This window comes from Pristiophorus japonicus, chromosome 10, assembly GCF_044704955.1.
Source record: "Pristiophorus japonicus isolate sPriJap1 chromosome 10, sPriJap1.hap1, whole genome shotgun sequence".
NCBI lineage: Eukaryota > Metazoa > Chordata > Chondrichthyes > Pristiophoridae > Pristiophorus > Pristiophorus japonicus.
The window spans coordinates 178142873-178170850 of NC_091986.1; the positions used below are offsets into that span (position 1 = coordinate 178142873).

At 47.5% G+C, this 27978-nt stretch overlaps 1 protein-coding gene and 1 long non-coding RNA gene across 2 annotated transcripts; one reads left to right on the forward strand and one right to left on the reverse strand.

The window, feature by feature from the left end:
- Positions 1-364: 364 nt before the first annotated feature.
- LOC139275210 (putative defense protein 3) lies at positions 365-9117 on the reverse strand. Its single transcript, XM_070892351.1, has 5 exons — positions 8875-9117; positions 6498-6610; positions 4760-4872; positions 3155-3213; positions 365-1522 (listed from the first exon to the last, which is right to left on the reverse strand). The coding sequence occupies exons 1-5, from the start codon at positions 9071-9073 to the stop codon at positions 1440-1442; spliced, it is 567 nt and encodes a 188-aa protein (XP_070748452.1). The 5' UTR covers positions 9074-9117; the 3' UTR covers positions 365-1439.
- Positions 9118-13789: 4672 nt separating this feature from the next.
- Positions 13790-27918, forward strand: LOC139274858 (uncharacterized). The gene is made up of 3 exons (XR_011595628.1): positions 13790-13951; positions 22876-23054; positions 27849-27918. It is a non-coding gene; the product is annotated as an uncharacterized lncRNA (long non-coding RNA).
- Positions 27919-27978: the final 60 nt, after the last annotated feature.

The window sequence follows — 27978 nt, forward strand, 5'->3', positions numbered from 1 at the left end:
TTGTGATTTATTCCAGATCAATCAGCCTGGTCCTATAAAAGGTTTGAAGGTAGGTTCTCCATTTTGAAATTGGGTTGAGAAAAGACAGCTTCCATTTTAACTCCAGATATTTCAGAGCTGTCATTTCCCATTTTATCATAATGTACACACTAACTAAAGCAGTGTTGTACAGCAGTGTACCCACAGAGATTTAAAGAAAATGGGTACTTAACAGCATTTTTAAATTTTATAAGTTTGTTAATTCATAAACCATACACAAAGTTAAGTAACTTTAATTGCTCATTCCCCAAACCTAGATTCATCACTAGCCTGCATTGTGATTGGGTGCTTGCTTTAAGGCTTTAAAAAAAAAACTACAGGTAAAAACTTGTGAAAAATCTTTATTCCAAAGTAGTGACAACAACAATAACATAAAACATATCCTGTTCCAATTCAAGTAGACTTTAATACAGTCAAAGGTTCCAAGAACCATCTGTAAAAGAACCCAACATTCTTCATTGATGGCTGCATGGTTTTTTTCTCCACCATTATTTTCTTATTATTGGTCTCTTCACTTTGGGTTCTCCCAGCTTTCTCTCTCTTCTCCCCACCAACCCCATTTTATTCCCCGTGGAAGCTGCTAAGTAATTAAGTTGCTCACGTCTATTCCTCCCTCCCAATTTGCACCTCCCAGCGAATAGACTAACTAATTTTATTTAAAATACACACTGGTCCTGGGGTGCATCCCATCTGATCAGTGCAAGTGTTTCAAACCACAGTAAGCCCGATAGGCTAGAAAGCAGTAATACAAGTTGCACAGACCTAATATTGGATGTCAGTAATAAAGGGAGGTAGGCAGAGGGGGTGGGGGCAGTGTGTACGCGATGATCTATTCATATTTAAGAGTTGTCTGCCTTCACTGATTTAGACAGGTGCTGGTTATCGATAATTCAAACTCCGTTTATTTCAAGAATTTAACCGTGGATGTTTCCTAAGCAACCCCAGAGTATATTTTCTTCCCGACCTAAAGCTGATAGTCACATTTAATAAAGATCTCCTTTTCCTTTTTGAAAGGAAACACACAATTAACAGCAACAAAGAGGTATGAAGAAAAATCAACAGTCTACCTAAAGTGATAACATTTAATTTTGTTTGCTAAATTCTTGCGGTACAACATTCCCCTGCACATTCCATTTACATTCCCTCATCTGTCTGCAAGTTACTGAGGCTTCAAGTCCTGCTCCTCATCCATTATACCCGCAATTTAAAAATCATTGAGCCGGTAGTTCCTTCATTTTAAACTCTCGGCAGAAGTGGGCAGAAAGGTGCTGCCTTTGGACTGGTTTGATTATTTGGCATTTAATTATGTGCTCGTTTGCAGAATAGAATCCATTTTAACACCTTCAAAAACCCAAATGAAAATGTACATTACATTGCTGTGTAGAATATTGTGTTACTGCTCAGAATACAGTAAGAGACCAAACCATGAACGCGGCAAGCACAGCAAATCCAGACATGCACTTCACAGCATCACAAGTTATAGCTATAAAATAAAACAAAAAGACATTAGTTTCAAACTTACAATAGCAATCGATTTTCCCTATAAAATTTGAGGCTGTGCAATAACCATCAAAACTAGAAAGAATAAACTTGCATTTCTACAGCACCTTTCACAAACTCAGGACATCCCAAAGCGCTTCACAGCCAATGAAGTACTTTTTGAAGTGTAGTCATTGTTGTAATGTAGGAAATACAGCAGCCAATTTGCGCACAGTAAGTTCCCACAAACAGCAATGTGATAATGACTAGATAATCTGTTTCTGATGTTGGTTGAGGTAGACATTTTGAGAACTCCCTGCTCTTCCAGTGGTGCCATGGGATCTTTTGCTTCCACCTGAGAGAGCAGATGGGGCCTCGGTTTTATGTTTCATCTGAAAGAGGGCACCTCAGCAGTGCAGCACTCTCTCAGCACTGCACTGGGAGTGTCAGCTCGGATTGTGCTCAAGACTCGAGTGGGACTTGAACCCATGACTTTCGGACTCAGGGAGAGTGCTCCCACTGGGCCATGGCCGATACTGTACAGCAACAAAGGAAGTTTGCTTTCCAAAAATCTACTAAAAAGTTACCAATAGGAATGAGAAAGAAATACGAGTTATCTCGCCAATCAAAAAATACAACAAATGCCTCATCTTCCGGGCGTGCATCATCAGGGAGTTGTGCTCACACATTCTATAATTTCTGTCCGTACAGTGCAAGTGGGGGTCTGAGCACAACCAGAACATTCTGTGGCAATTCAAGATTTCTTTGACTATTTTTTCTACAGCAAGGATTTGAAAGGGAGTTATATCAGATGAGTATTTTAAATGCAAAAGGATGTTCACACAGGGTTAAAAGTCTCTTTGCGGCTGTAAAGAACCGGGTGGGGGTGGGTCCGATGTAGAAACAGAAAATGCTGGAAATACTCAGTAGGTCAGGAAGCATCTGTGGAGAGAGAAAAACAGGGTTTACGTTTCAGATCGATGACCTTTCATCAGAACGTTAACTCTTGTTTCTCGCACCTCAGATGCTGCCTGGCCTGCTGAGTATTTCCAGCATTTTCTGTAATTGTAACCCAAGTCGGCAGGAAACTGAGGGGTTCCCCCTTTCCCTAAGCCCCCCATCCCGATTTACATAAGGCACAAATTTTTACTATCTACGGACTTCCAATGGAAAGTAAAATTGTGCGGTGAGTAAAGTGGGAGGGGAAGGGGGACAATCCAATCCAGCTAGATCGCCGCTGGGCAAGTTGGGTTAAAATTACCCACGAAAGGTTTATGTGTTACTGGATCAAGCATTGAAGAGGTATCTTAAAGCTGGAGGTAGTTTTGTGGAATACGATTGGCTCACAGACCATTGCACAGTCAGGATCCACCTGTATTATTTTAGTCTTCAGTAACACTTGTGCAATCCTCTCAACTACTCAATGGGAACAGATGGTCCAGTGCAGTGGGAAAGATTCAGATGGTCACCTTATTCCATTCATCTTTTCCCATTTCCTTCCCCGCTCCGTAGGTACAGATTAGGGAAGATGATTTTACTGCTATCAAAACCCCAATACAAATCTCCCCACTCAGAGCTGACAGAATTAATTTTGCTCAGTTCTGTCGAAGGATATGAATTAATAATGATTACTCACAGATTTCTTCGGAGAGTATCTTAACCCAATAAACAGCTTTGCTCTCGGCAATAGTCGCTCTGTAATAGAAAGCAATCATTGGCATAAATATCACAAACATTTGCCAAGTATACAAAATTGAGGGGCAGGAAAAGACCAACTGGTCGGCCAAGCCTGCCCTACATCTCATCATGGCCACAGCATCATGACTAGATACTTCGTCCCCGCAGCATGTAACCTCCTGATAGAGGCACAAAACCAAGGGCCATTCCTCTCCAACCCCCTCAGACCACTGAAACCAGTCCACGAGATCACAAAGTGTTATCTGTTAATCCACTTACCGTCTCTGATGCAATCTCTGATACCCCAGTCCAGGACCGGTGAGGCTCCCTCTTGAAGGCAGAGTTCGTACCCACTGCACCAGCTAGCAACGCATTCCAGAGTCTCACTACTCTCTGGGAAAAGCCCATCATCAAGTCTATTGTATATAAATCCAGGCTGGACTGTTTACAATGCAATAGTTGGTAGATTTTTTACCAGAGACTTTGCATGGGGAGCAGTTTTCGGCAAGATGTTTTAATACTGCCTGAATTTATCTTTGGTAACAATGTTACTGCAAGGCTGGAGATGCTCCTAGTAGATAGTAATTTCAGCTTACAACCCCTTCTCCGCCTGGCACTAATAAGCAATCAGCAACCAGTTAAAATATTACTCAAGCTAAGACTTGAGAATTGAGTTTATCTCCATCCCATTTTTTTTGCCCGGTGGCTTTGATATGGATGGAGTACTGACCTCAGTCCAAAGATGGTAATTGTAGGAACCCATGACTCGCACCCTCCTGTTCTGTTCTATTCTCCACCCTCACCCTCATTACATGAAATGTACAACACAGAAACAGACCATTGGCCCAATAGGTCCGTGCCGGTGTTTATGCTCTACACAAGCCTCCTCCCACCCCAATCACCATGTCCTTCTATTCCCTTCTCCGTCACCGGTTTATCTAGCTTCCCATTAAATGTATCTATGCTATTCGCCTCCAGCACTCTTCGTGGTATTCTCACCACTCTCTGGGTAAAGAAATCTACCCTGAATTCCTTACTGGATATATTAGTGACTCTTCTATTTATGGCCCCTAGTTTTGGACTCTCCCATAAGTGGAAACACTTTCTCTCCATCTACCCTATCAAACTGCTTCATAATTTTTTTTAAAAACCTCTATCAATGGTCTCTAAATATTTCCCCATCATCCCCCCCCTCACCCACAAATGTTTCTTCTCTCAAGACATTAAACTCTTGCCGTGTGCCATTCTACAGGCACAGAATCTTACCCAAGGTGACACTTCGTAATGCACAAGTCCACACAGTGTTGGATTCATTCTAACCCGGGAGTGGGCGCAAGTTGGGTAGCATCCATTTTGGGTGCAAGCTGGAGCTGCCTGCTAATCCAAAGCAGAGTTTGGGGCTTTCAATTTTCCACAGGGTAGAAGTCCCAGAGTTATTGTGTAAACTGACAGTTTTTGTGTTGTTTCTCTGGGGGAGAAGATTCACTTTCAAATGGTTACCCGCCTGTCCCCAGATATTTCTGGGTTTTGATAATTCAGGATCAACCAGCAGCAAAATACTTACACAAATGTCATTTTACTGACGCAGTTCGCCGGTGGGGTCCAGGAGTAAATGACGTTGCCGTTTTTGTCATTGATGTTCGAATGAGTAATCGCACTATTCCCCCTGTTGAAACACTGCAGTGAGGTAATGCAAGAAGTTAATGCTTAGAAGTACAATGGGTCAGAATTTGCTAGAGTGAGACATCTCGCAGCATGCCTTCAACCTTCAGCTCAAAACATTTTTGACCTCTAGTTCCAGTCTCACCAGCCAGGGGAAACAGCCTCCCTGCATCTGCCCTGTAAGAATTGTATGTTTCAATGAGGTCACCTCTCATTTTTCTAAACCCCACAGAATATATGCCCATTCTATTAAATCTTTGCTCATAAGACAGCCCTCTCATCCCAGGACTCAATCTGGTGAACCTTCACTGCACCCTCTTGAAGGCAATTATATCCTTCCTTAGGTAAAGAGACCAAAACCATACACAGTTCTTCTGGTGTGGTCTCACCAAAGTCTTATATTTTTTGGGTTTTTTTTTTGGGGCACTAAAACCAAATTTTTTTTCCCCAAGTGCCCCCTATAAAAAGGGGAGGGGGACACTAAAAACACCGGCAATTAAAACAAATTAAACTTTAAAACATAAAATCAAATTAAAATTTGGTTGCCGGGGGTGATGATGCACTCCAGTCCCTCCGGCGCCCACCTCTCGCGGAAGGCCGCGAGTGTACCGGTGGACACCACGTGCTCCATCTCCAAGGACACCCTGGACCGGATGTACGCGCGGAAGAGAGGCAGGCAGTCAGGCTGCAAAGTCTTATATAGTTGCAGCAAGACATCCTTATGTTTATACTTAAACCTCCTTTCAATAAAGGCTAACATATCATTTGGCTTCCTAATTGCTTGCTGTACTTGTATATTAGCTTTCTGATTTATGTACAAGGACCCGCAAATCCCCCTGAATAAATCCAAAAGTTTATCTCCTTAACCAATGAGATTAAAGGATTGAGAAAGAAACAGGAAGGACGGAGAAGGAAATGGAGTGAATTAGAGTCAAATCAGGTATTGAAAGAGAAAGAGGGAAAAAAAGATTAGATTAGGAAAAAGAAAAAAGAAAAAATTACATTTTTTTTACATCTCTCAACAATTCACAACCTGAAGGAATAGGACTCCAAACTTTTAATTGGACCCTTTCTGGGTCAGAGAGGTTGATTGGCCATCATTAACAATAATCACGTTGTTAAAAGGGTACTTCCGCTGTTAATTACTAGACTTCACCATCTGCTGTGAGTATAATGGGCAGTTAATGCTCAAAAACAGCAACCTCATGAAACTCGGGGGGGAGGGAGTGTCAAGAGTGAGTTTGAACTTCCCTCAAGAGCTCTGGCTTTGAATTCTGTGTCAACATTCAGTGGGTGTTTCATCGTCCGACTGTCTCTCCCCCTCCCCGTGTGTGAGTTGTAGGAGTCCATAAACCCTTCCCTCCACATAGGACTGACCATCCGCCCCAACCAAAAAAATCGGCTGGTATAAAGATGGTCACGGCCATGGAAGGAGCGTTGATGTTGCGGCCCGTCAGACTGTTAATCGGACCGTGAATCCCTCCACTGCTTCACGCTCTACTCAGGGGGGAAATATGGAAGCACCAATATGCCAAAATCTACAGCAAAAGCAAAAAATTATTTTTGACCAAATGATGAAAACAGTGGGACCATTATAAGATTAATTATAATTGCAGTATTAATACACAAATTATTCGTACCGCTAAGGTTTTCGTATCCGGTGATGATGTTGACCACGTGCCGATTGCAATAGCAGCACCGGGTTCCCGTGCTTGCAATAGGATGCCTTTGTATATTCCACCCGCTATTTTCACTGTAAAGGAAGGGGAGATTTTCTTGGTACAAGTACATTTTTTTTTTACTAAAAGCACCCCATCAAATCTGTAAGCAATGAATTGTTTTGCTGGAAACTATTGACACGAGAAAACAGAATTTAACAAGAAGTTGTTACACATGAAAAAGATTAATGGGCACCGAGGAATTGGACAGACCAAACACCGTAAGATCAACTTCCTGCATTCATATACTTGGGAGTACAGTTCTGGTCTTCATAATTACAAAATGGGTGTAGAGGTACTGGAAAAGGTGCAGAGAGACTTTACAAGCATGATTTTATTTTTAAACTCTTTTGAGTTTACCTGCGAAAACATAAAACATTAAACGGTGCCACCCGACCTGGGTGACACTCCAGACATTTACAAGGCCCTTTTTTTTTTCCCCCCTTTTTTTGTTTTTTTTGTGTTTTTCTTTTTTTGGTTTTTTTTTGGGCACTAAAATCACAATTTTCCCCAGTGCCCCCTATAAAAGGGAAGGGGGACACTAAAAGCACCGGCAATTAAAACAAATTAAACTTAAAAACGTAAAATCAAATTAAAATTTGGTTGCCGGGCGTGATGATGCACTCCAGTCCCTCCGGTGCCCACCTCTCGTGATTTTATTTTTATTCATGGGAAGTGGGCATCACCTGCAAGGCCTGCATTTATTGCCCATCCCTAATTGCCCTTAACTGAGCGGCTTGCCATTTCAAAGGGCAGTTAAGAGGCAACCATATTGCAACATAGAGGACAGACTGGATTATGGGGAGCGGGCACGGAATTGGAGCTAAATCCATGATCAGATCAGCCATGATCTTATTAAATGGTGGAGCAGGATCGAGAGGCCAAATGGCCCACTCCTGCTCCTATTTCTTATATTCTTATGATGTCATCGCCTTGCATGGCAACCCCTTTGCGCCCCAAAGCAGAAGTTGCTTAGCGCCCCAAAGCAGAAGTTGCTTAGCGCCCCGTGAGGCTGCTGCGTGCCAGCATTTTTTTTTTCCTTCAGCCCCCGTCAAAGTCACACGGTCTGGACCGCGATCATAGCTCTGGTGACCCTGTGGAGGTCATCAAAGGGCCTGCAGAGGTCGCAGCAGCCCTCCCCTTTAACAGAAAGGGAGGGCTGTTGAAACAGATCATCGTTACTCGTTAGAGCACACCGTAAATCCCACAACATTGCATCCCCTATGGGTTTTTATATGGCAATCTGGTAGTTATATAATCACCATTACTGATACTAACTTTTTATTCCAAATTAATTTATTAATTGAATTTAAAATTCCCCAGCTGCTGTGGTAACATTTAAACTCGTGTGTCTCGATCATTAGCCCAGGCTTCTGGATTATCAGTCTAATACCATAACCACGATGTTACCGTTCCCTATATACCAGAACGGAGAGGATGTATGTATCGGGAAAGACTGAACAGGCTGCGGCATCCTTCCTCTAGAAAAGAGAAGGCGGAGGGGTGACCCGACAGAGGTCTTTAAAAATTATGAAGGGTTTTTGATAGATGTAGAGAAGATGTTTCCAGTTGTGGGAAACACCAAAACTAGGGGGCAAAAATAAGATAGTCACTAATAAATCCAATAAGGAATTCAAGAGAAACCTCTTTATACAGATTGGTTGGATGTGAAACTCCCTACTACTTGGAGAGGTTGAGGCAAATAGCATATATGCAGTTAAGGGAAAGCTCAATAAACACATGAGGGAGAAAAGAATAGGATATGCAGATAGGGCGAGATGACAAGGAGTGGGAGGGGGCTTGTGCGAAGTGTAAACACCGACATGGACCAGTTGGGCCAAATGGCCTGTTTCTGTGCTGTTTATTCTATGTAATATAGTATCTCTCGCATCAGAAAGGTATCTCGGGATGCATCATACGACGACGTTCATTTTTTTTTAAATGGACAGAAGGAAAGAGAAGGGTGGGTACATCAAATTGGGGGAGCAGCACTGCAAGAAGAGGTGAAGAAAATCATCAAGACTTGGGAAGGAAAGAAGGGAGAGGCAGGCTTGGGGATTTAGGAAGGAAGATCCAGAGCATGAGGTATGATGACTGAAAGAAGCCAATGGTGAAAGAGAGAATGGGGAACAAGGTCTAGGCCAATGTCTGAGGAGCAAAGGTCACCAAGGTATGGTGGGGTGGGGTGGGGCAAGGTCAGAGAAGCATTTACCCAGTCACCATTGTCCAGTGCCCATTACCCATTGTCCAGTGCTCATTACCCAGTGCCCATTGTCCAGTGCCCATTATCCAGTCCTACCTTGCAGCGCCGGGCTGCTGGTCTTGCTGAATTCGATGGTGTAGGGGGTCATGCTCTCCTGATGGGTAATGTTCTGGTGCTTGGGGTGCATGGTTGTGCAGGCACTGATCGGCGCCCCGGTGGGAAGGGGCGAGGCGGGCAAGCAGAGCGCCAGCAGCCCGAGCAGGGCGAGGCGGATCTGAGGTTGCGAGCTCTCCATGTCCCGGCGCTGAGTGCCGCGCTCCCCGGGCTCCGCCCCTCTTATAGCGGCTCAGTCCCGCTCCGCCCCCGCCGCTCCTCCCAAACCACACGTGCGGCTTTAGCTCTTTGAGATGCAGCTTGCTCTGACCGAGCAGCTCCTCAGAACATCTTAAGGTGCTTCGCCTCTCATTACTGACCACTTGAAAACTCGCCTCGGCGTCAGAGGTTGTCGGTTCAAGTCCCGCTCCAGGGACCTGAGCACAAAAATCTCGCTGACACTCCAGTGTAGTGCTGAGGGAGCGCTGCATTGTCAGAGGGACAATACTGAGGGAGTGCTGCACTGTCGGAGGGGCAGTTCTGAGGGAGTGCCGCACTGTCGGAGGGACAGTACTGAGGGAGTGCCGCACTGTCGGAGGGACAGTACTGAGGGAGTGCCGCACGGTCTGAGGGGCAGTACTGAGGGGGTGCCGTACAGTCGGAGGGACAATACTGAGGGAGTGCCGCACTGTTGCAGGGATAGTACTGAGGGAACGCTGCACTGTCGGAGGGACAGTACTGAGAGAGTGCTGTACTGTCGGAGGGTCAGTTCTGAGGGAGCGCTGCACTGAAGGAGTGGGAGTACTGAGGGAGCTCTGCACTGTCAGAGGGACAGTATTGAGGGAGCCTCGCACTGTCGGAGAGACAATACTGAGGGAGCCTTGCACTGTCAGAGGTGCAGTACTGAGGGAGTGCCGCATTATCGGAGGTGCCGTTTTCGGATGAGACGTTAAACCGAGGCCCCATCTACTCCTTCAGGTGGGCGTAAAAGATCCCAAGGCACTATTTGGAAGCAGAGTAGGGAAGTTCTTACTGGTGTCCTGGCCAATCTTTATCCCTCAATCAACATCACTAAAAAAACAGACTATCTAGTCATTCTCACGTTGCTGTTTGTGGGAGCTTGCTGTGCACAAATTGACTGGCGTTTCCCACATTACATAAGAACATAAGAAATAGGAGCAGGAGTAGGCCATTTGACTCCTCGAGCCTGCTCCGCCATTTAATAAGATCGTGGTTGATCTGATCATGGACTCAGCTCCACTTCCCTGCCCGCTCCCATAAACCTTTATTCCTCTATCACTCAAAAATCTGTCTATCTCCACCTTAAATATATTCAATGACCCAGCCGAAAATTCCACAGATTTACAACCCTCTGAGAGAAGAAATTCATCCTCATCTCAGTTTTAAATGGGCGGCCCCTTATTCTGAGACTATGCCCCCTAGTTTTAGTTTCCCCGATGAGTGGAAATATTCTCTCTGCATCCCGAGCCCCCTCATTATCCCTACCGCAGAGAGTTGTTGATGCCAGTTCATTGGATATGTTCAAGAGGGAGTTAGATATGGCCCTTACGGCTAAAGGGATCAAAGTGTATGGAGAGAAAGCAAAAAAAGGGTACTGAGGTCAATGATCAGCCATGATCTTATTGAATTTTGGTGCAGGATCGAAGGGCCGAATGGCCTACTCCTGCACCTATTTTCTATGTTTCTATTGGCCCGGACTTTGCATTGAGAATAACAGTGAGGCTAACAGCGCTCATGGTTATGGAGTAAATCAGACAGCAAATTCTGGAGTACGCACATGGACACACGAAAATCAGGATGTTGCGGTCTGTGTTACCCTCCTCCTCCGCAGCCTGCGCTATAGCGGTACCTTGCCAATCAACTCAACAATGAAATCAATGTAAGGGCATGAAGTTGCTGTTCTTCTTCGGCATTCCATGAGGTCCTGACGTTCCAGGTCCCAAACTTCATTTTAACGGTTGGAAGATGCCTGTACGTAAATTCTTTTAACGTGGGATGGCGGATGCGCACCAGCTACCACATGGGCTTGACAGAGCAAGGTCTTGGGCCAATGGCAAGGGGATCCAATTCGATTGGAGACCAGGCTCTGCTGCATGGTTTTGGCACACAAACACACACACATATTCCTACTGTCCCCCTCCCTCCTTCCCACAGGTGCTCTCTCCCTTGGTTTCAGATAATGCAGTGTAGGCCTCCTGACCTCGCTACACCTTCCCTGGGCCCCGACCCCGCTGCTGGTCCATGCTGCGCAACTCCTAGGCATCGACCTCGCTGCTGGGTCCCGACCTCACTCCTGGGCCCTGACCTTGCTGCTGGGCTTGTCCTCTCTCCTGGGCCCTGACCTCACTGCTGGGTCTTGACCTCGCTTTATACACTGGAGTTTAGAAGGATGAGAGAGGATTCTCATAGAAACATATAAGATTCTGACGGGACGGGACAGGTTAGATGCGGGTAGAATGTTCCCAATGTTGAGTAAGTCCAGAACCAGGGGACACAGTCTGAGGATAAGGGGTAGGCCATTTAGGACTGAGATGAGGAGAAACTTCTTCACTTAGAGAGTTGTTAACCTGTGGAATTCCCTGCCGCAGAGAGTTGTTGATGCCAGTTCATTGGATATATTCAAGAGGGAGTTAGATATGGCCCTTACGGCTAAAGGGATCAAGGAGTATGAAGAGAAAGCAGGAAAGGGGTACTGAGGGAATGATCAGCCCTGATCTTATTGAATGGTGATGCAGACTCGAAGGGCCGAATGGCCTACTCCTGTACCTATTTTCTATGTTTCACCTCTCTTGGGCCCGCACCTCCAGATCTCGCTGCTGGGCTCAACCTCACTCCTCCGGACCTCGCGCGACCTCGCTGCTCAACCAGACCATTGCTCCACCCGATCATGAAGTTGCTGTATTTACTCACTGGACACTGACTAAATATGGCAGAATAGTTAGGGCTGGTGCATTCAGGTGTAAGTGAAGCTTAACGGTGTGATAAGTCTGAATTATTGCCAACCAACCTCTCTGGCACTGAACATTTAATTTTACAAGTGTGGAATCTCATTCCTTCAGAATTTAATTAATGTTGGAGATTTTAAAAATATAAAAATAATTTTTTAAACTTTTCCTGTTGGTCTCTTTTATCTATCTCTCTGTTAATCCCTTCTTTTTCAATCTTTATTTCACTTACTGTACATGACTTAAATCTAATTTATACTTCCGGGTTTATACTTCTTGGTTTACTTTATTTATTATAGAATCATAGAATCATAGAAGTTTACAGTACGGATGGAGGCCATTTTGACCCATCGTATCCACGCCTAATCCCACTTTCCAGCTCTTGGTCCGTAGCCCTGTAGTTTACGGCACTTTAAGTGCACATCCAAGTATTTATTAAATGTGGTGAAGCTTTTTACCTCTACCACCCTTTCAGGCAGTGAGTTCCAGACCCGCACCACCCTCTGGGTGGCGAAATTTCCCCTCATATCTCCTCTATACCTCCCCCCAATTACTTTAAATCTAATGCCCTCTGGTTGTTGACCCCCTCTGCCAAGGGAAACTGGTCCTTCCTATCCACTCTATCCAGGCCCCTCATAATTGTATACACATCAATCAGGTCTCCTCTCAGCCTCCTCTGTTCCAATGAAAACAGACCCAGCATCTACAATCTTTCCTCAGAGCCAAAATTCTCCAGCCCAGGCGACATTCTTGTAAATCTCCTCTGCACCCTTTCCAGTGCAATCACATCTTTCCTGTCATGTGGTGACCAGAACTACACATAGTACTCCAGCTGCGGCCTAACCAGTGTTTTATACAGTTCAGGCATAACATCCTTGCTCATGTATTCCATGCCTCGACTAATGAAGGCAAGTATTCCATATGTCTTCTTAACCACCTTATCTACCTGGTCTGCTATCTTCAGGGATCTGTGGACCTGCACTCCAAGGTCCCTTTGTTCCTCTACACTTTTCAGTGTCGTACTATTTAATGTGTATTTCCTTGCCTTGTTAGACCTCCCCAAATGCATTACCTCACACTTATCCAGATTGAATTCCATTTGCCACTGTTCTGCCCACCTGACCAGTACATTGATATCTTCCTGCAGTCTGCAGCGTTCTTCTTCATTATCAACCACACAGCCTATTTTAGTGTCCTCTGCAAACTTCTTAATCATACCCTCAACATTCAAGTCTAAGTCATTGACATATATACCACAGAAAGCAAGGGACCCAGAACTGAGCCCTGTGGAACCCCACTGGATACAGCCTTCATGTCACAAAAACACCCATCAACCATTACGCTTTGCTTCTTGCCTCTGAGGCAATTTTGGATCCAACTTGCTACTTTGCCCTGGATCCCATGGGCTTTTACTTTCGTGACCAATCTGCCATGTGGGACCTTATCAAAAGCTTTGCTAAAATCCATATACACTACATCATATGCACTGCCCTCATTGACCCTCCTGGTTAGCTCCTCGAAAAATTCTATTAAGTTAGTCAGAGACGACTTTCCCTTAACAAATCCATGCTGACTGTCCTTGATTAATCCATGTCTTTCCAAATGAAGATTCATCCTGTCCATCAGGATTTTTTCCAATAAATTTCCCACTACTGAGGTTAGGCTGACTGGCCTGTAATTACTCCGTCTATCCCTTTCTGCATTTTTAAACAAAGGTGCAACATTAGCAGTCCTCTGGTCCTCTGGCACCACACCTGTTGCCAGAGAGGATTGGAAAATGATGGTCAGACCCTCTGTTATTTCCACTTTTGCTTCTCTTAACAGCCTGGGATACATTTCATCCGGGCCTGGTGATTTATCCACTTTCAAAGCTGCCATGCCCCTTAATACTTCCTCTCTTACGATGTTTATCTCGTCTAATATTTCACACTCCTCCTCTTCAGTTCAGGAGTCCGAGAGTTCGGGAGTTCAGGAGTCTGAGAGTTGGGGAGTCCGAAAGTTCGGGAGTTCAGGAGTCTGAGAGTTCTGCAGTCCGAGAGAGTGAGTTCTGGAGTCCGAGGAGCAGGAGGCCCGGAGGTCGGCAAGGAGTTCACTTCTGGCAAGGAGCCTGTCATGTATGTAACCTTTATGTAACAACACTGCAATATTGTATATACGTAAGAAATGCACACCTTGAACACAGGGGGTGAACTTGTGGGAGACACTCCTCACCTGGTCACCCAGGTATATAAAGGGAGGTCCCACGCAGGGTCATCACTTCTTGGTCCTGTGAATAAAGGTTCAGATCATGGAGTGACCTTGTCCATAGAATGTGCCTTGTGTGGATTTGTGGTATTGTGTAAGGACTTTACATTGGCGACGAGAAACGGGAATCAACGACCCACGAGAATGGCCACCGGCGGCACAGATGAACGGTGCTGTGTTGGTGAGGACTGGGAAGATTTCATTGAGAGGCTTCAGCAGAGTTTTGTCATGAAGGACTGGCTGGGAGACGCAGCGGCCGACAAGCGAAGGGCTCATTTGTTAACCAGCTGTGGATCTAAGACTTACGCGCTCATGAAAGATCTGCTAGCACCTAAGAAGCCGGCCGACAAAACCTTTGAAGAGCTCAGCAAACTAATCGGTGAGCACATCAAACCAGCGAGCAGCGTACAAATGGCCCGACACAGATTTTATACCCACCGACGTCGGGAAGGACAGAGCATACCGGATTTCGTTGCGGACCTCCGGCACTTGGCCAGCCTCTGTAAGTTCACAGACGTCTGCAGGGGGGAGATGCTAAAGGATTTCGTTATTGAGGGCATTGGTCATGCTGGGATTTTCAGAAAGCTAATTGAGACCAAGGACTTGACCTTGGAAGCGGCGGCGTTGATGGCTCAGACTTTTATGGCGGGGAAGGAGGAAACCAAGATAATATACGCGCGCAATTCTGCCTCCAACGTGGTGATGGATCAGGGAGTCAATATCATAAATGCGACACAGAGCCCCGCAGGCAGGCAAGGGCAGTTCGACACACCCCAGGCAGCAATAGACCCAAGAGTAAGTCTCCAACAGAGACAATTGCAAGCTGAATGGACATTTACGCCCCCCTCAGTGGACAATGCGGCCTGGGATGGGGCTATTGACACCCACTAACAGGGTGCTCAAGAGCAGTCAAAGGGACAATCAGCGAGGAATGCCTGGTAACAGCTCTTTTGTTCACAACAATGGGAATCTCAGTTCATGCTGGAGGTGTGGGGGCAGACATGCTGCCAGGACTTGCAGGTTTCAACAGTTCGTTTGCAGAAATTGTAACCTCACTGGCCATTTAGCCAGAATGTGCAGGAAGCCTGCGACCAGGCTAATTTACGAGGCAGATGGACCAGAAGAGGGGTCTGCGAGGCAGGGTGACGCGTGGGGCAAAATCAATGGACGCTGAAGTTCAGCGGGTTCATGTGGCAAACATTCACAGCTCCATATACCAAAACGCCACCTATGATGATGAAAGTCCTATTAAACGGCATCCTTGTACGCATGGAGCTGGACACGGGGGCCAGCCAGTCACTCATGAGTGTTCAACAATTCAAAAACCTGTGGCCACTCAAAGCCAGCAGACCCAAACTAGAACGCATTGAGATGCAATTACAGACGTATACCAAAGAAATAATTCCAGTGCTAGGCAGTGCAATGTTGGCGGTCACACACAATGGATCGGTGAACCGGCTGCTACTCTGCATTGTCCCGGGCAATGGTCCCGCACTGTTGGGGAGGAGCTGGTCAGCTGAGATGAACTGGAAATGGGGGCATGTGCAAGCCATGTCATCTGTGGAGCGAAGTTCATGCTCACAGGTCCTACAGCAATTTGAGTCACTATTTCAACCTGGCGTCGGGACGTTCAAAGGTACCAAAGTAGTGATACGCATCACCCCGGACGCCAGACCAGTGCACCACAAAGCCAGAGCTGTCCCGTATGTGATGCGGGAGAAAATTGAGAGCGAGTTGGACCGGTTGCTGAGAGAGGGCATCATCTCGCCTATTGAATTCAGCGACTGGGTGAGCCCCATCATTCCCGTCCTAAAAGCGGATGGCTCGGTCAAGATCTGTGGCGACTACAAGGCTATTATCAACCGGGTGTCTCTACAAGACCAATACCTGCTCCCGAGAGCGGAGGACCTTTTTGCCACGCTGGCAGGTGGCAAGCTGTTCACCAAGTTGGACCTCACTTCAGCCTACATGACCCAAGAACTGGCCAATGAATCTAAACTACTGACCACCATCACCACGCACAAGGGACTGTTTGTTTACAACAGGTGTCCGTTTGGCAGCGGCCGCGATTTTTCAAAGAAACATGGAAAACCTGCTCAAATCCATTCCCGGAACAATCGTATTTCAGGACGACATCCTCATCACCGGTCGTGACACCGAGGAACACCGCCACAACCTGGAGGAGGTGCTACACCGACTGGACCGGGTAGGCCTGCGACTTAAGAAGTCTAAGTGTGTGTTTGGCTCGCGAGGTCAAGTTTCTGGGCAGGAGGGTTGCTGCAGATGGGATTCGGCCTACCGAATCCAAAACGGAGACGATTCGACGAGCGCCCAGGCCCTGCAACACATCGGAGCTGCGTTCATTTCTGGGACTCTTGAACTATTTCGGGAACTTTCTGCCGAACTTAAGCACATTGTTGGAGCTGCTACACATGCTCCTGTGTAAGGGTTGCAATTGGTTTTGGGGTGACTGTCAGGAACGGGCTTTCAATCGGGCGCGGAACCTACTTTGTTCAAATAAGTTGTTGACCCCGTACGACCCCCGTAAGAAATTGGTTCTGGCATGTGATGCATCGTCCTATGGGGTTGGGTGCGTGCTGCAGCAGAGTAACGCTGAGGGCCAACTACAACCTGTGGCTTATGCCTCCAGGTCGCTCTCTCAAGCTGAACGGGGATATGGGATGGTTGAGAAGGAAGCGCTTGCATGTGTCTATGGGGTGAAAAAGATGAATCAGTACCTTTTTGGCAGGAGGTTTGAATTAGAAACGGACCACAAGCCGTTAACCAGCAAGGCTGTCAATGCCAATGCGTCAGCTCGCATACAGCGATGGGCCTCATGCTCGCTGCGTATGACTACACCATCCGGCACCGGCCCGGCACCGAAAACTGCGCTGACAAGCTCAGCAGGCGTCCACTGGCACTGAGGGAGCAGCGGAGCAAAGCGCTGAGATGGTCATGGCTGTTGATGCCTTTGACAGCGCAGGCTCCCCCATCACAGCCCGCCAGATCAAAATCTGGACCAACAGAGATCCCCGCCTATCCTTGATTAAGAAATGTGTCCTGACTGGGGATTGGGCGCCCGCACACAGAGCATGCCCTGAGGTCAGACCGTTTCACAGACGGATGGATGAGCTCTCCATCCAAGCCAACTGCCTACTATGGGTCAGCCGGGTAGTCATGCCCCAGAGGGGCAGGGAAGCATTCATCAGGGAACTCCACAGCGAGCATCGTGCTGATGAAGGCCATTGCCCGGTCACATGTGTGGTGGCCGGGAATTGATTCAGACCTGGAACACTGTGTTCGCAGGTGCACGACGTGTGCCCAGCTAGATAATGTCCCCAGGGAAGCCCCGCTCAGCCCGTGGCCCTCGCCCACCAGGCCATGGTCACATATTCACGTAGACTACGCGGGCCCATTCATGGGAAAAATGTTTCTCATTGTGGTTGATGTGTACTCGAAATGGATCGAATGCATCATTTTGAATTCGTGCACGACATCCACCACCGTTGAGAGTCTGCGCGCGGTCTTTGCGACCCACAGCCTGCCGGACATCCTTGTTAGCGATAATGGCCCATGTTTCACAAGCTACGAATTCCGGGAGTTCATGTCGGGTAATGGCATTAACCATGTCAGGACAGCACCGTTCAAGCCGGCCTCCAATGGCCAGGCGGAACGTGCGGTCCAAATCATAAAACAAGGCATGCTCCGGATTCAAGGACCCTCCCTTCAATGCCGCCTATCGCGCCTCCTGCTGGCCTATAGGTCCCGACTCCACTCGCTCACGGGGGTCCCGCCCGCGGAGCTACTCATGAAACGAACACTCAAAACTCGGCTGTCCCTCATTCATCCAGTCCTGTCCGACATTGTTGAGGGCAAGCGCCAGTCCCAAAACGAGTACCATGACCAAAATTCAAGGGGGAGATGTATAGAAATTGATGACCCCGTATTTGTTCTCAATCACGCTTTGGGGTGAGGGTACTGTAATAGACAAAGAGGGGAATAGAGTCATAGTGGTTAAACTTAACAATGGGCAGATATGCCGCAAGCATCTGGACCAAGTAAAAAAAGGTTCAGCATGGACACTGAGGAACCTGAGGAAGATCATGAGATGGTATTCACACCACCGCCAGTGAACGAGTAACAAGAACATTCAGCAGCATGCACAGTCCCTGCGGTCAGCCCGGACAGACCGGAATCACCACAGGTGACAGAGACGCATACCAAGGCTCAACAACCAGAGCCCCAACTGCGGCGCTCCACGAGAGAGCGCAGACCACCCGAGAGACTTAACCTATGATCCCAATAAGATGTTGAGGGGGAGGTGATGTCATGTATGTAACATTTATGTAACAACACTGCAATACTGTATATACATAAGAAATGCACACCTTGACCACAGGGGGTGAACTTGTGAGAGACACTCCTCACCTGGTCATCCAGGTATATAAAGGGAGGTCCCACGCAGGGTCATCACTTCTTGGTCCTGTGAATAAAGGTTCAGGTCATGGAGTGATCTTGTCCATAGAATGTGCCTCGTGTGGATTTGTGGTACTGTGTAAGGACTTTACAGAGCCCACAGCCCTCATCCGGGCAGGTAAGTGATTGGCTGGTTGATTGATAAATATCTCTCTTTTATAACAGATAAATCTAAATAGAGGGATGGCAGGGCAGGTCATTCCTGTGGAGTGCATGTCCTGCGGCACGTAGGAAGCCCTGGATGCTTCATGCAACCGAGACAACTATGTGTGCAGGAGGTGTCTCCAGCTTCAACTACTCGAGCTCCGCATTTCGGAGCTTGAGCAGCGGCTGGTGTCAATACGGTGCATCTGCGAGGCTAAGAGCTATGTGGATAGCATGTTTCAGGAGATGGTCACCCCAGATGCAGGTAGAGGGGAAGTGGGTGAACACCAGACGGAGGAAGAACACTAGGCAGGTAGTGCAGGAGCCTCCCCCGCCCTGAGTCCATCTCGCTTTCCAACCGATATTCTGTTCTGAGCACCGGTGAGGGCGATGGTGCCTCTGGGGAGTGCAGCCAGAGCTAATCCAAGGCACCATGAGTGGCTCAGCTGAAAAGGGAGAGGGACAAAGAATAACAGATCTATAGTGGTAGGGGATTCAATAGTTAGGGGCATAGAGAGGCATTTCTGCGGCTGTTGACGTGACTCCAGGATGGTATGGTGCCTCCCTGGTGCCAGGATCAAGGATGCCACAGAGCGGAAGCAGGGCATTCTGGGGGGAGAGGGTGAACAGCGAGAGGTCGTGGTCCATATCGGGACAGCTCCATATGTTTTGCTCCTCGCAGCAATTTTCCCACTTATTTATTCTTCTATCTCCCTCTGACTGTTTGGGAGTCCATAGTACATTCCCAGTAGTGTGATCGCCCCTGCTTTGTTTTTCAATTCGACCCATATGGCCTCATTTGATGACCCCTCTAACATATCATCCATTCTCACATGTAATTGTTACTTTAATTAATATTGCGACCCCCCACATCCTTTTTTACCCTCTCTCTATCCCCTCTGAAAACTCTGTAACTAGGAATGTTGAGCTGCCATACCTGCCCTTCTTTCAGCCATGTCTCTGTAATAGCTATAATATCATTCTCCAATGTCAATCTGTGTTCTCAGCTCATCTGCCTTATCCTCTATACACTCCTTGCATTGAAGTATATACCATTTAGTGGTGCCAAACGCCCCTCTTGTCTATTTTCCAGCCCTTGTTTCCTCTGTCTTCCAAATTCACTGTCCTGCTGCCCAATTCCAGCTTTGCTTCTCTCTCCACTTAATCTATTCTCGTGTTTCCACCCCCCCGCGAAGGAAGCTCAACTGTGGCTAACAAGGGAAATTAGGGATAGCGTTAAATCCAAGGAAGAGGCATATAAATTGGCCAGAAAAAGCAGCAAACCTGAGGACTAGGAGAAATTTGGAATTCAGCAGAGGAGGACAAAGGGTTTAATTAGGAGGGGAGAATAGAGTATGAGAGGAAGCTTGTAGGGAACATAAAAACTGACTGCAAAAGCTTCTATAGATATGTGAAGAGAAAAAGATTAGTGAAGACTGACGTAGGTCCCTTGCAGTCAGAATCAGGTGAATTTATAATGGGGAACAAGGAAATGGCAGACCAATTGAACAAATACTTTGGATCTGTTCTTCACTAAGGAAGCCACAAATAACCTTCCGGAAATACTAGGGGTTCGAGGGTCTAGCGAAAAGGAGGAACTGAAGGAAATCCTTATTAGTCAGGAAATTGTGTTCGGGAAATTGATGGGATTGAGAGACAATAAATCCCCAGGGCCTGATATGCTGCATCCCAGAGTACTTAAGGAAGTGGCCCTAGAAATAATGGATGCATTGCTAATCATTTTCCAACATTCTATTGACTCTGGATCAGTTCTTATGGACTGGAGGGTAGCTAATGTAACACCACTTTTTAAAAAAGGAGGGAGACAGAAAACGGAATTATGGACCGGTTAGCCAGACATCAGTGGTGGGGAAAATGTTGGAATCAATTATTTAAGATGAAATAGCAGCGCATTTGGAAAGCAGTGACAGGATCGGTCCAAGTCAGCATGGATTTATGAAAGGGAAATCATGCTTGACAAATCTTGTAGAATTTTTTGATGATGTAACTAGTAGAGTGGACAAGGGAGAACCAATGGATGTGGTGTATTTGGACTTTCAAAAGGCTTTTGACAAGGTCCCACACAAGAGATTAGTGTGCAAAATTAAAGCACATGGTATTGGGGGTAATGTATTGATGTGGATAGAGAACTGGTTGGCAGACAAGAAGCAGAGAGTCGGAATAAACGGATCCTTTTCAGAATGGCAGGCAGTGTCTAGTGGGGTGCCGCAGGGCTCAGTGCTGGGACCCCAACTATTTACAATATACATCAATGATTTGGATGAAGGAATTGAATGTAATATCTCCAAGTTTGCAGATGACACTAAACTGGGTGGCGGTGTGAGCTGTGAGGAGGATGCTAAGAGGCTGCAGGTGACTTGGACAGGTTAGGTGAGTGGGCAAATGCGTGGCAGATGCAGTATAATGTGAATAAATGTGAGGTTATCCACTTTGGTGACAAAAACAGGAAGACAGAATATTATCTGAATGGTGACAGATTAGGAAAAGGGGAGCTGCAACGAGACCTGGGTGTCATGGTACATCAGTCATTGAAGGTTGGCATGCACGTACAGCAGGCGTTGAAGAAGGCAAATGGCATGTTGGCCTTCACAGCTAGAGGATTTGAGTATAGGAGCAGTGAGGCCTTACTGCAGTTGTACAGAGACCTGGAATATTGTGTTCAGTTTTGGTCTCCTAATCTGAGGAAAGACGTTCTTGCTATTGAGGGAGTACAGCGAAGGTTCTCCAGACTGATTCCCGGGATGGCAGGACTGACATATGAGGAGAGACTGGATCAACTGGGCTTGTATCCATTTGTTTCCAGAATGAGAGGGGATCTCATAGAAATATAAAATTCTGACTGGATTGGACAGGTTATAGGCAGGAAGAATGTTCCCATTGCTGGGGAGTTCCAGAACCAGGAGTCACAGTCTAAAAATAAGGGGTAAGCCATTTAGGACCGGGACGAGGAGAAACTTCTTCACTCAGAGAGTGGTTAACCTGTGGAATTCCCTACCGCAGAGAGTTGTTGAGGCCAGTTCGTTAGATATATTCAAAAGGGAGTTCGATATGGCCCTTACGACCAAAGGGATCAAGGGGTAATGGAGAGAAAGCAGGAACGGGGTACTGAGGTTGAATGATCAGCCATGATCTTATTGAATGGCGGTGCAGGCTCGAAGGGCCGAATGGTTTGCTCCTGCACCTAATTTCTATGTTTCTATGTAAACCATCCCCAACAGCACTAGCAAACCAGTCGTACCATTTAATGTGTATTCCCTTACCTTGTTAGACCTCCCCAAATGCATTACCTCACACTTATCCAGATTGAATTCCATTTGCCACTGTTCTGCCCACCTGACCCGTACATTGATATCTTCCTGCAGTCTGCAGTTTTCTTCTTCATTATCAACCACACAGCCTACTTTAGTGTAATCTGCAAACTTCTTAATCTTACCCCCAACATTCAAGTTCAAGTCATTAATATATACCACAAAAAGCAAGGGACCCAGCACTGAGCCCTGCGGAACCTCACTGGATACAGCCTTCCAGTCACAAAACCACCCATCAACCATTACGCTTTGCTTCCTGCCTCTGAGCCAATTTTGGATCCAACTTGCTACTTTGCCCTGGATCCCATGGGCTTTTACTTTCGTGACCAATCTGCCATGTGGGACCTTATCAAAAGCTTTGCTAAAATCCATATACACTACATCATATGCATTGCCCTCATTGACCCTCCTGGTTAGCTCCTCGAAAAATTCTATTAAGTTAGTCAGATACGACCTTTCCTTAACAAATCCATGCTGACTGTCCTTGATTAATCCATGTCTTTCCAAATGAAGATTCATCCTGTCCTTCAGGAATTTTTCCAATAATTTTCCCACTACTGAGGTTAGGCTGACTGGCTTGTAATTACTCCGTCTATCCCTTTCTGCATTTTTAAACAAAGGTGCAACATTAGCAGTCCTCTGGTCCTCTGACACCACACCTGTAGCCAGAGAGGATTGGAAAATGATGGTCAGAGCCTTTGCTATTTCCTCTTTTGCTTCTCTTAACAGCCTGGGATACATTTCATGCGGGCTTGGTGATTTATCCAATTTCAAAGCTGCAATGCCCCTTACTTCCTCTCTTATGATGTTTATCTCGTCTAATATTTCACACTCCTCCTCTTCAGTTCAGGAATTCAGGAGTCCGAGAGTTCTGGAGTTCAGGAGTCTGAGAGTTGGGGAGTCCGAGAGTTCAGGAGTTCAGGAGTCTGAGAGTTCTGCAGTCCGAGAGAGTGAGTTCAGGAGTCTGAGGAGCAGGAGGCCTGGAGGTCGGCAAGGAGTTCACTTCTGGCAAGGAGCCTGTCATGTATGTAACCTTTATGTAACAACACTGCAATTCTGTATATACGTAAGAAATGCACACCTTGACCACAGGGGGTGAACTTGTGGGAGACATTCCTCATCTGGTCATCCAGGTATATAAAGGGAGGTCCCACGCAGGGTCATCACTTCTGGAGTCCTGTAATAAAGAGTTAAGGTCACAGATTGGCCTTGTCCCTGGAACGTGTCTCATGTGGTTTTATGCTATATAGTAAAGACTTTACATTGGCGACGTGAAACGGAAATTCACGGCCCACGAGAATGGCCACCGGTAGCACACAGGAATGGTACTGTGCTGGGGAAGACTGGGACGATTTTGTCGAGTGGCTTCAGCAGAGCTTCGTTACGAAAGATTGGCTGGGGGATGCAGCGGCCGACAAGCGAAGGGCCCATCTCCTGATCAGCTGCGGTCCAAAGAATTATGCGCTCATGAAGGACTTACTGGCACCCGAAAAGCCATCGGACAAAACCTTTGAAGAGCTTAACAAATTAATCGGGGAGCACCTCAAACCGGCGAGCAGCATACACATGGCTCAACACAGATTCTACACCCACCATGTCGTGAAGGACAGAGCATACCGGACATTGTAGCGGACCTCCGGCGTTTGGCCAGCCTCTGTAAGGTCACAGACGCCTGCATGCTAAGGGACGTCTTTATCGAGGGTATCGGTCATGCGGGAATTTTTCGCAAGTTAATTGAGACCAAGGACTTGACCTTGGAAGCGGCAGCGTTGTTAGCTCAAACTTTCATGTCAGGGGAGGAAGAGACGAAAATGATTTACACGCGCAATTCTGCCTCTAACGCGGCGATGGATCAGGGAGTCAACATCATCAATGCTACTCAGAGCCCCGCAGGCAGGCAGGGGCAGTCCGACATTTACCAGGCAGCAATAGACCCCAGAGCAGGACCTCAACAGAGACAATGGCAGGCTGAACGGACGTTCACGCCATCACAGTAGACAATGCGGCCCAGGATGGGGCCATTGACACCCACAAATAGGGTACTTAAGAGCAGTTAAAGGGACAGTCAGCGCGGAATGCCTGGCCATAGTCCCTTTGTCCCCAACAATGGAAACTTTAACTCATGTTGGGGGTGTGGGGGAAAACACTGAGCCAGATCTTGCAGATTCCAACAGTTTGTCTGCAGAAACTGAAATCTCAGTGGCCATTTCGCTCGAATGTGCAGAAAACCTGCAACCAGACTAATATATGAGGCAGGTGAACCAGAAGAGGGTTCTGTGAGGCAGGATGACTTTTGGAGCAAATCGATGGACGCCGAGGTTCAGCGGGTCCACGCGGCGAATATTCACAGTTCATACACCAAAACGCCACCAATGATGATGAGGGTTTTGTTGAACGGTATCCCAGTACGCATGGAGCTGGACACTGGGGCCAGCCAGTCACTCATGGGCGTTCAGCAATTTGAGAAGCTATGGCCGCTCAAAGCCAGTGGACCCAAATTAGAACGTATTGAGACACAATTACGGACTTACACCAAATAAATAATTCCGGTGCTAGGCAGTGCAATGATGGCTGTCACACACAATGGGTTAGTGAACCGACTGCCACTCTGGATTGTCTCGGGCAATGATCCCGCACTGTTGGGGAGGAGCTGGTTAGCTGAGATGAACTGGAAATGGGGGGGATGTTCACGCTATGTCCTCGGTGGAGCGAAGTTCGTGCTCACAAATCCTACAACAATTCGAGTCACTATTCCAACCGGGCGTCGGGACTTTCAAAGGCACTAAAGTAGTGATACACATCACTCCGGACGCCAGGCCAGTGCACCACAAAGCCAGAGCGGTGCCGTATGTGATGCGGGAAAAAATCGAGAGCGAATTGGACCAGCTGTTGCGAGAGTGCATCATATCTCGCCTGTTGAATTCAGCGACTGGGCGAGCTCCATCGTTCCCGTTCTAAAAGCGGATGGCTCTGTCAGGATCTGTGGCGACTACAAGGCCACCATCAATCGGGTGTCCCTACAAGACCAATACCCGCTCCCAAGAGCGGAGGACCTCTTCACCACACTGGCAGGCGGCAAGTTGTTCACCAATTGGACCTCACTCCAGCCTATATGACCCAGGAACTGGCTGACGAATCCAAACTACTGACCATCATCACCACACACAAGGGACTGTTTGCGTATAACAGGTGCTCGTTTGGCATTCGATCAGCGGCCGCGATTTTTCAACGTAACATGGAAAGCCTGCTTAAATCCATTCCGGGAACGATCGTATTCCAGGTCGACATCCTCATCACGGGTCGAGACACTGAGGAACACCTCCACAACCTGGAGGAGGTGCTACGCTGACTGGGCCGGGTAGGCCTACGACTCAAGAAGTCTAAAAGCATGTTCTTAGCTCCTGAGGTTGAGTTTCTGGGCAGGAGGGTTGCTGCAGATGGGATTCGGCCCACCGAATCCAAAACAGAGACGATTCGACGAGCACCCAGGCCCTGCAACACATTGGAGCTGCATTCATTCCTGGGACTGTTGAACTATTTCGGGAACTTTCTACCGAACTTGAGCACGTTGTTGGAGCCGCTATACGTGCTCCTGCGTAAGGGTTGCGATTGGTTTTGGGGTGACTGTCAAGAACGGGCTTTTGATCGGGCACGAAACCTACTTTGTTCAAACAAGTTGTTGACCCTGTACGACCCCTGTAAACATTTAATTCTAACATGTGATGCATCGTCCTATGGGGTTGGATGCGTGTTGCAGCAGGGTAATGCTGAGGGTCAGCTACAACCTGTGGCTTATGCCTCCAGGTCGCTCTCTCAAGCAGAACGGGGCTATGGGATGGTCAAGAAGGAAGCGCTTGCATGTATCTATGATGTAAAAAAAATGCATCAGTACCTCTTCGGTATGAAGTTTGAATTAGAGACGGACCACAAGCCACTCACATCCCTGTTGTCTGACAGCAAGGCAGTCAATGCCAGCGCATCAGCTCGCATACAGCGATGGGCTCTCACGCTAGCTGCTTATGACTACTCCATCCGGCACCGGCCCGGCACTGAAAATTGCGCTAACGCGCTCAGCAGGCTCCCACTGGCCTCCACTGAGGGGGCAGCTGAGCAAAGCGCTGATATGGTCATGGCTGTCGATGCCTTTGACAGTGCAGGCTCCTCCATCACAGCCCGCCAAATCAAAATCTGGACAAACAGAGATCCCCTCCTATCCCTGATTAAGAAATGACTGGGGATTGGGCGCCCGCACACGGAGCATGCCCTGAGGAGGTCAGACCGTTCCACAGGCGGATGGCTGAGCTCTCCATCCAAGCCGACTGCTTGCTATGGGGCAGCCGGGTAGTCATGCCCCAGAAGGGCAGGGAGGCATTCATCAGGGAAGTCCACAGCGAGCACCCAGGCATTGTGATGATGAAAGCCATTGCCCGGTCACACGTTTGGTGGCCTGGAATTGATTCAGACCTGGAACACTGTTCGCAGGTGCACGACTTGTGCCCAGCTGGGAAATGCCCCCAGGGAAGCCCCGCTCAGCCCGTGGCCCTGGCCCACCAAGCCATTGTCACGCATTCATGTTGACTACGCAGGCCCATTCATGGGGAAGATGTTCCTCATTGTAGTAGATGCGTACTCGAAATGGATCGAGTGCATCATCTTGAATTCATGCAAGTCATCCACCACCGTGGAAAGCCTACGTGCGATCTTTGCAACCCATGGCTTGCCGGACATCCTGGTTAGTGATAATGGCCTGTATTTCACGAGCTATGAATTCCGGGAGTTTATGTCGTGCAATAGCATCAACCACGTCAGGACTGCGCCATTCAAGCCGGCCTCCAATGACCAGGCGGAACGGGCAGTCTAAATCATTAAGCAAGGTATGCTCAGGATTCAAGGACCCTCCCTACAATGCCGCCTATCACGCCTCCTGGTGGCCTATAGATCCCGCCCGCATTCACTCACGGGGGTCCCGCCCGCAGAGCTACTAATGAAACGGACACTCAAAACTTGGTTGTCCCTCATCCACCCAGTCCTGACTGACATAGTTGAGGGCAAGCGCAAGTCACAAAACGAGTACTATGACCGTAATTCAAGGGGGAGATGTATAGAAATAAATGATCCTATATTCGTCGTCAATCACGCCATGGGGCCCAAATGGCTTGAAGGCACTGTAATTGACAAAGAGGAGAATAGGGTCATCGTGGTAAAACTCAACAATGGCCAGAAATGCCGTAAGCATCTGGACCAAGTAAAAAAAAAAGGTTCAGCATGGACACGGAGGAACCTGAAGAAGACCATGAGATGGAGCTCACAACACCGCCAGCGAACGAGCAACAAGAGCATTCAGAAGAATGCACAGTCCCTGAGGTCAGCCCGGACAGGCCGGAATTACCACAGGTGACAGACACTCACGTCAGTGTCCAACAACCAGAGCCCCAACTGTGGCGCTCCACGAGGGAGCGTAGACCACCTGAAAGACTAAACCTCTGATCCCAATAAGACTTTGGAGGGGGGAAGGTGATGTCATGTTTGTAACTACAATGTAACACTATTGTATTACTGTATACACTCAACTTAGTTGCATACCTTGACCACAGGGGGTGAACTTGTGGGAGACACTCCTTACCTGATCACACAGGTATACAAAGGGAGGTCCCACGCAGGGTCATCACTTCTGGAGTTTTGTAATAAAGAGTTAAGGTCACAGAGTGACCTTGTCCCTGAGTGACCTTGTCCCTGGAATGTGCCTCGTGTGGTTTCATGCTGTAGAGTAAGGACTTTACATTTATCTCGTCGAATATTTCACACTCCTCCTCTTCAGTGCAGGAGTTCAGGAGTCCGAGAGTTCTGGTGTTCAGGAGTCCGAGAGTTGGGGAGTCCAAGAGTTTGGGAGTTCAGGAGTCCGAGAGTGCTGCATTCCGAGAGTGAGTTCTGGAGTCTGAGATAGTGAG

What these genes read in the sequence shown, in the direction of transcription:
- LOC139275210 (XM_070892351.1), bottom strand. Translation starts at nt 9,073, where the DNA reads ATGGAGAGCTCGCAACCTCAGATCCGCCTCGCCCTGCTCGGGCTGCTG. An exon ending in GTCAGTAAAATGACATTTGT is followed by an intron (nt 3,214 to 4,759) that starts GTAAGTATTTTG and finishes TTTCTATTACAG; the next exon opens with AGCGACTATTGCCGAGAGCA. An exon ending in GATACTCTCCGAAGAAATCT is followed by an intron (nt 1,523 to 3,154) that starts GTGAGTAATCAT and finishes TTTATTTTATAG; the next exon opens with CTATAACTTGTGATGCTGTG.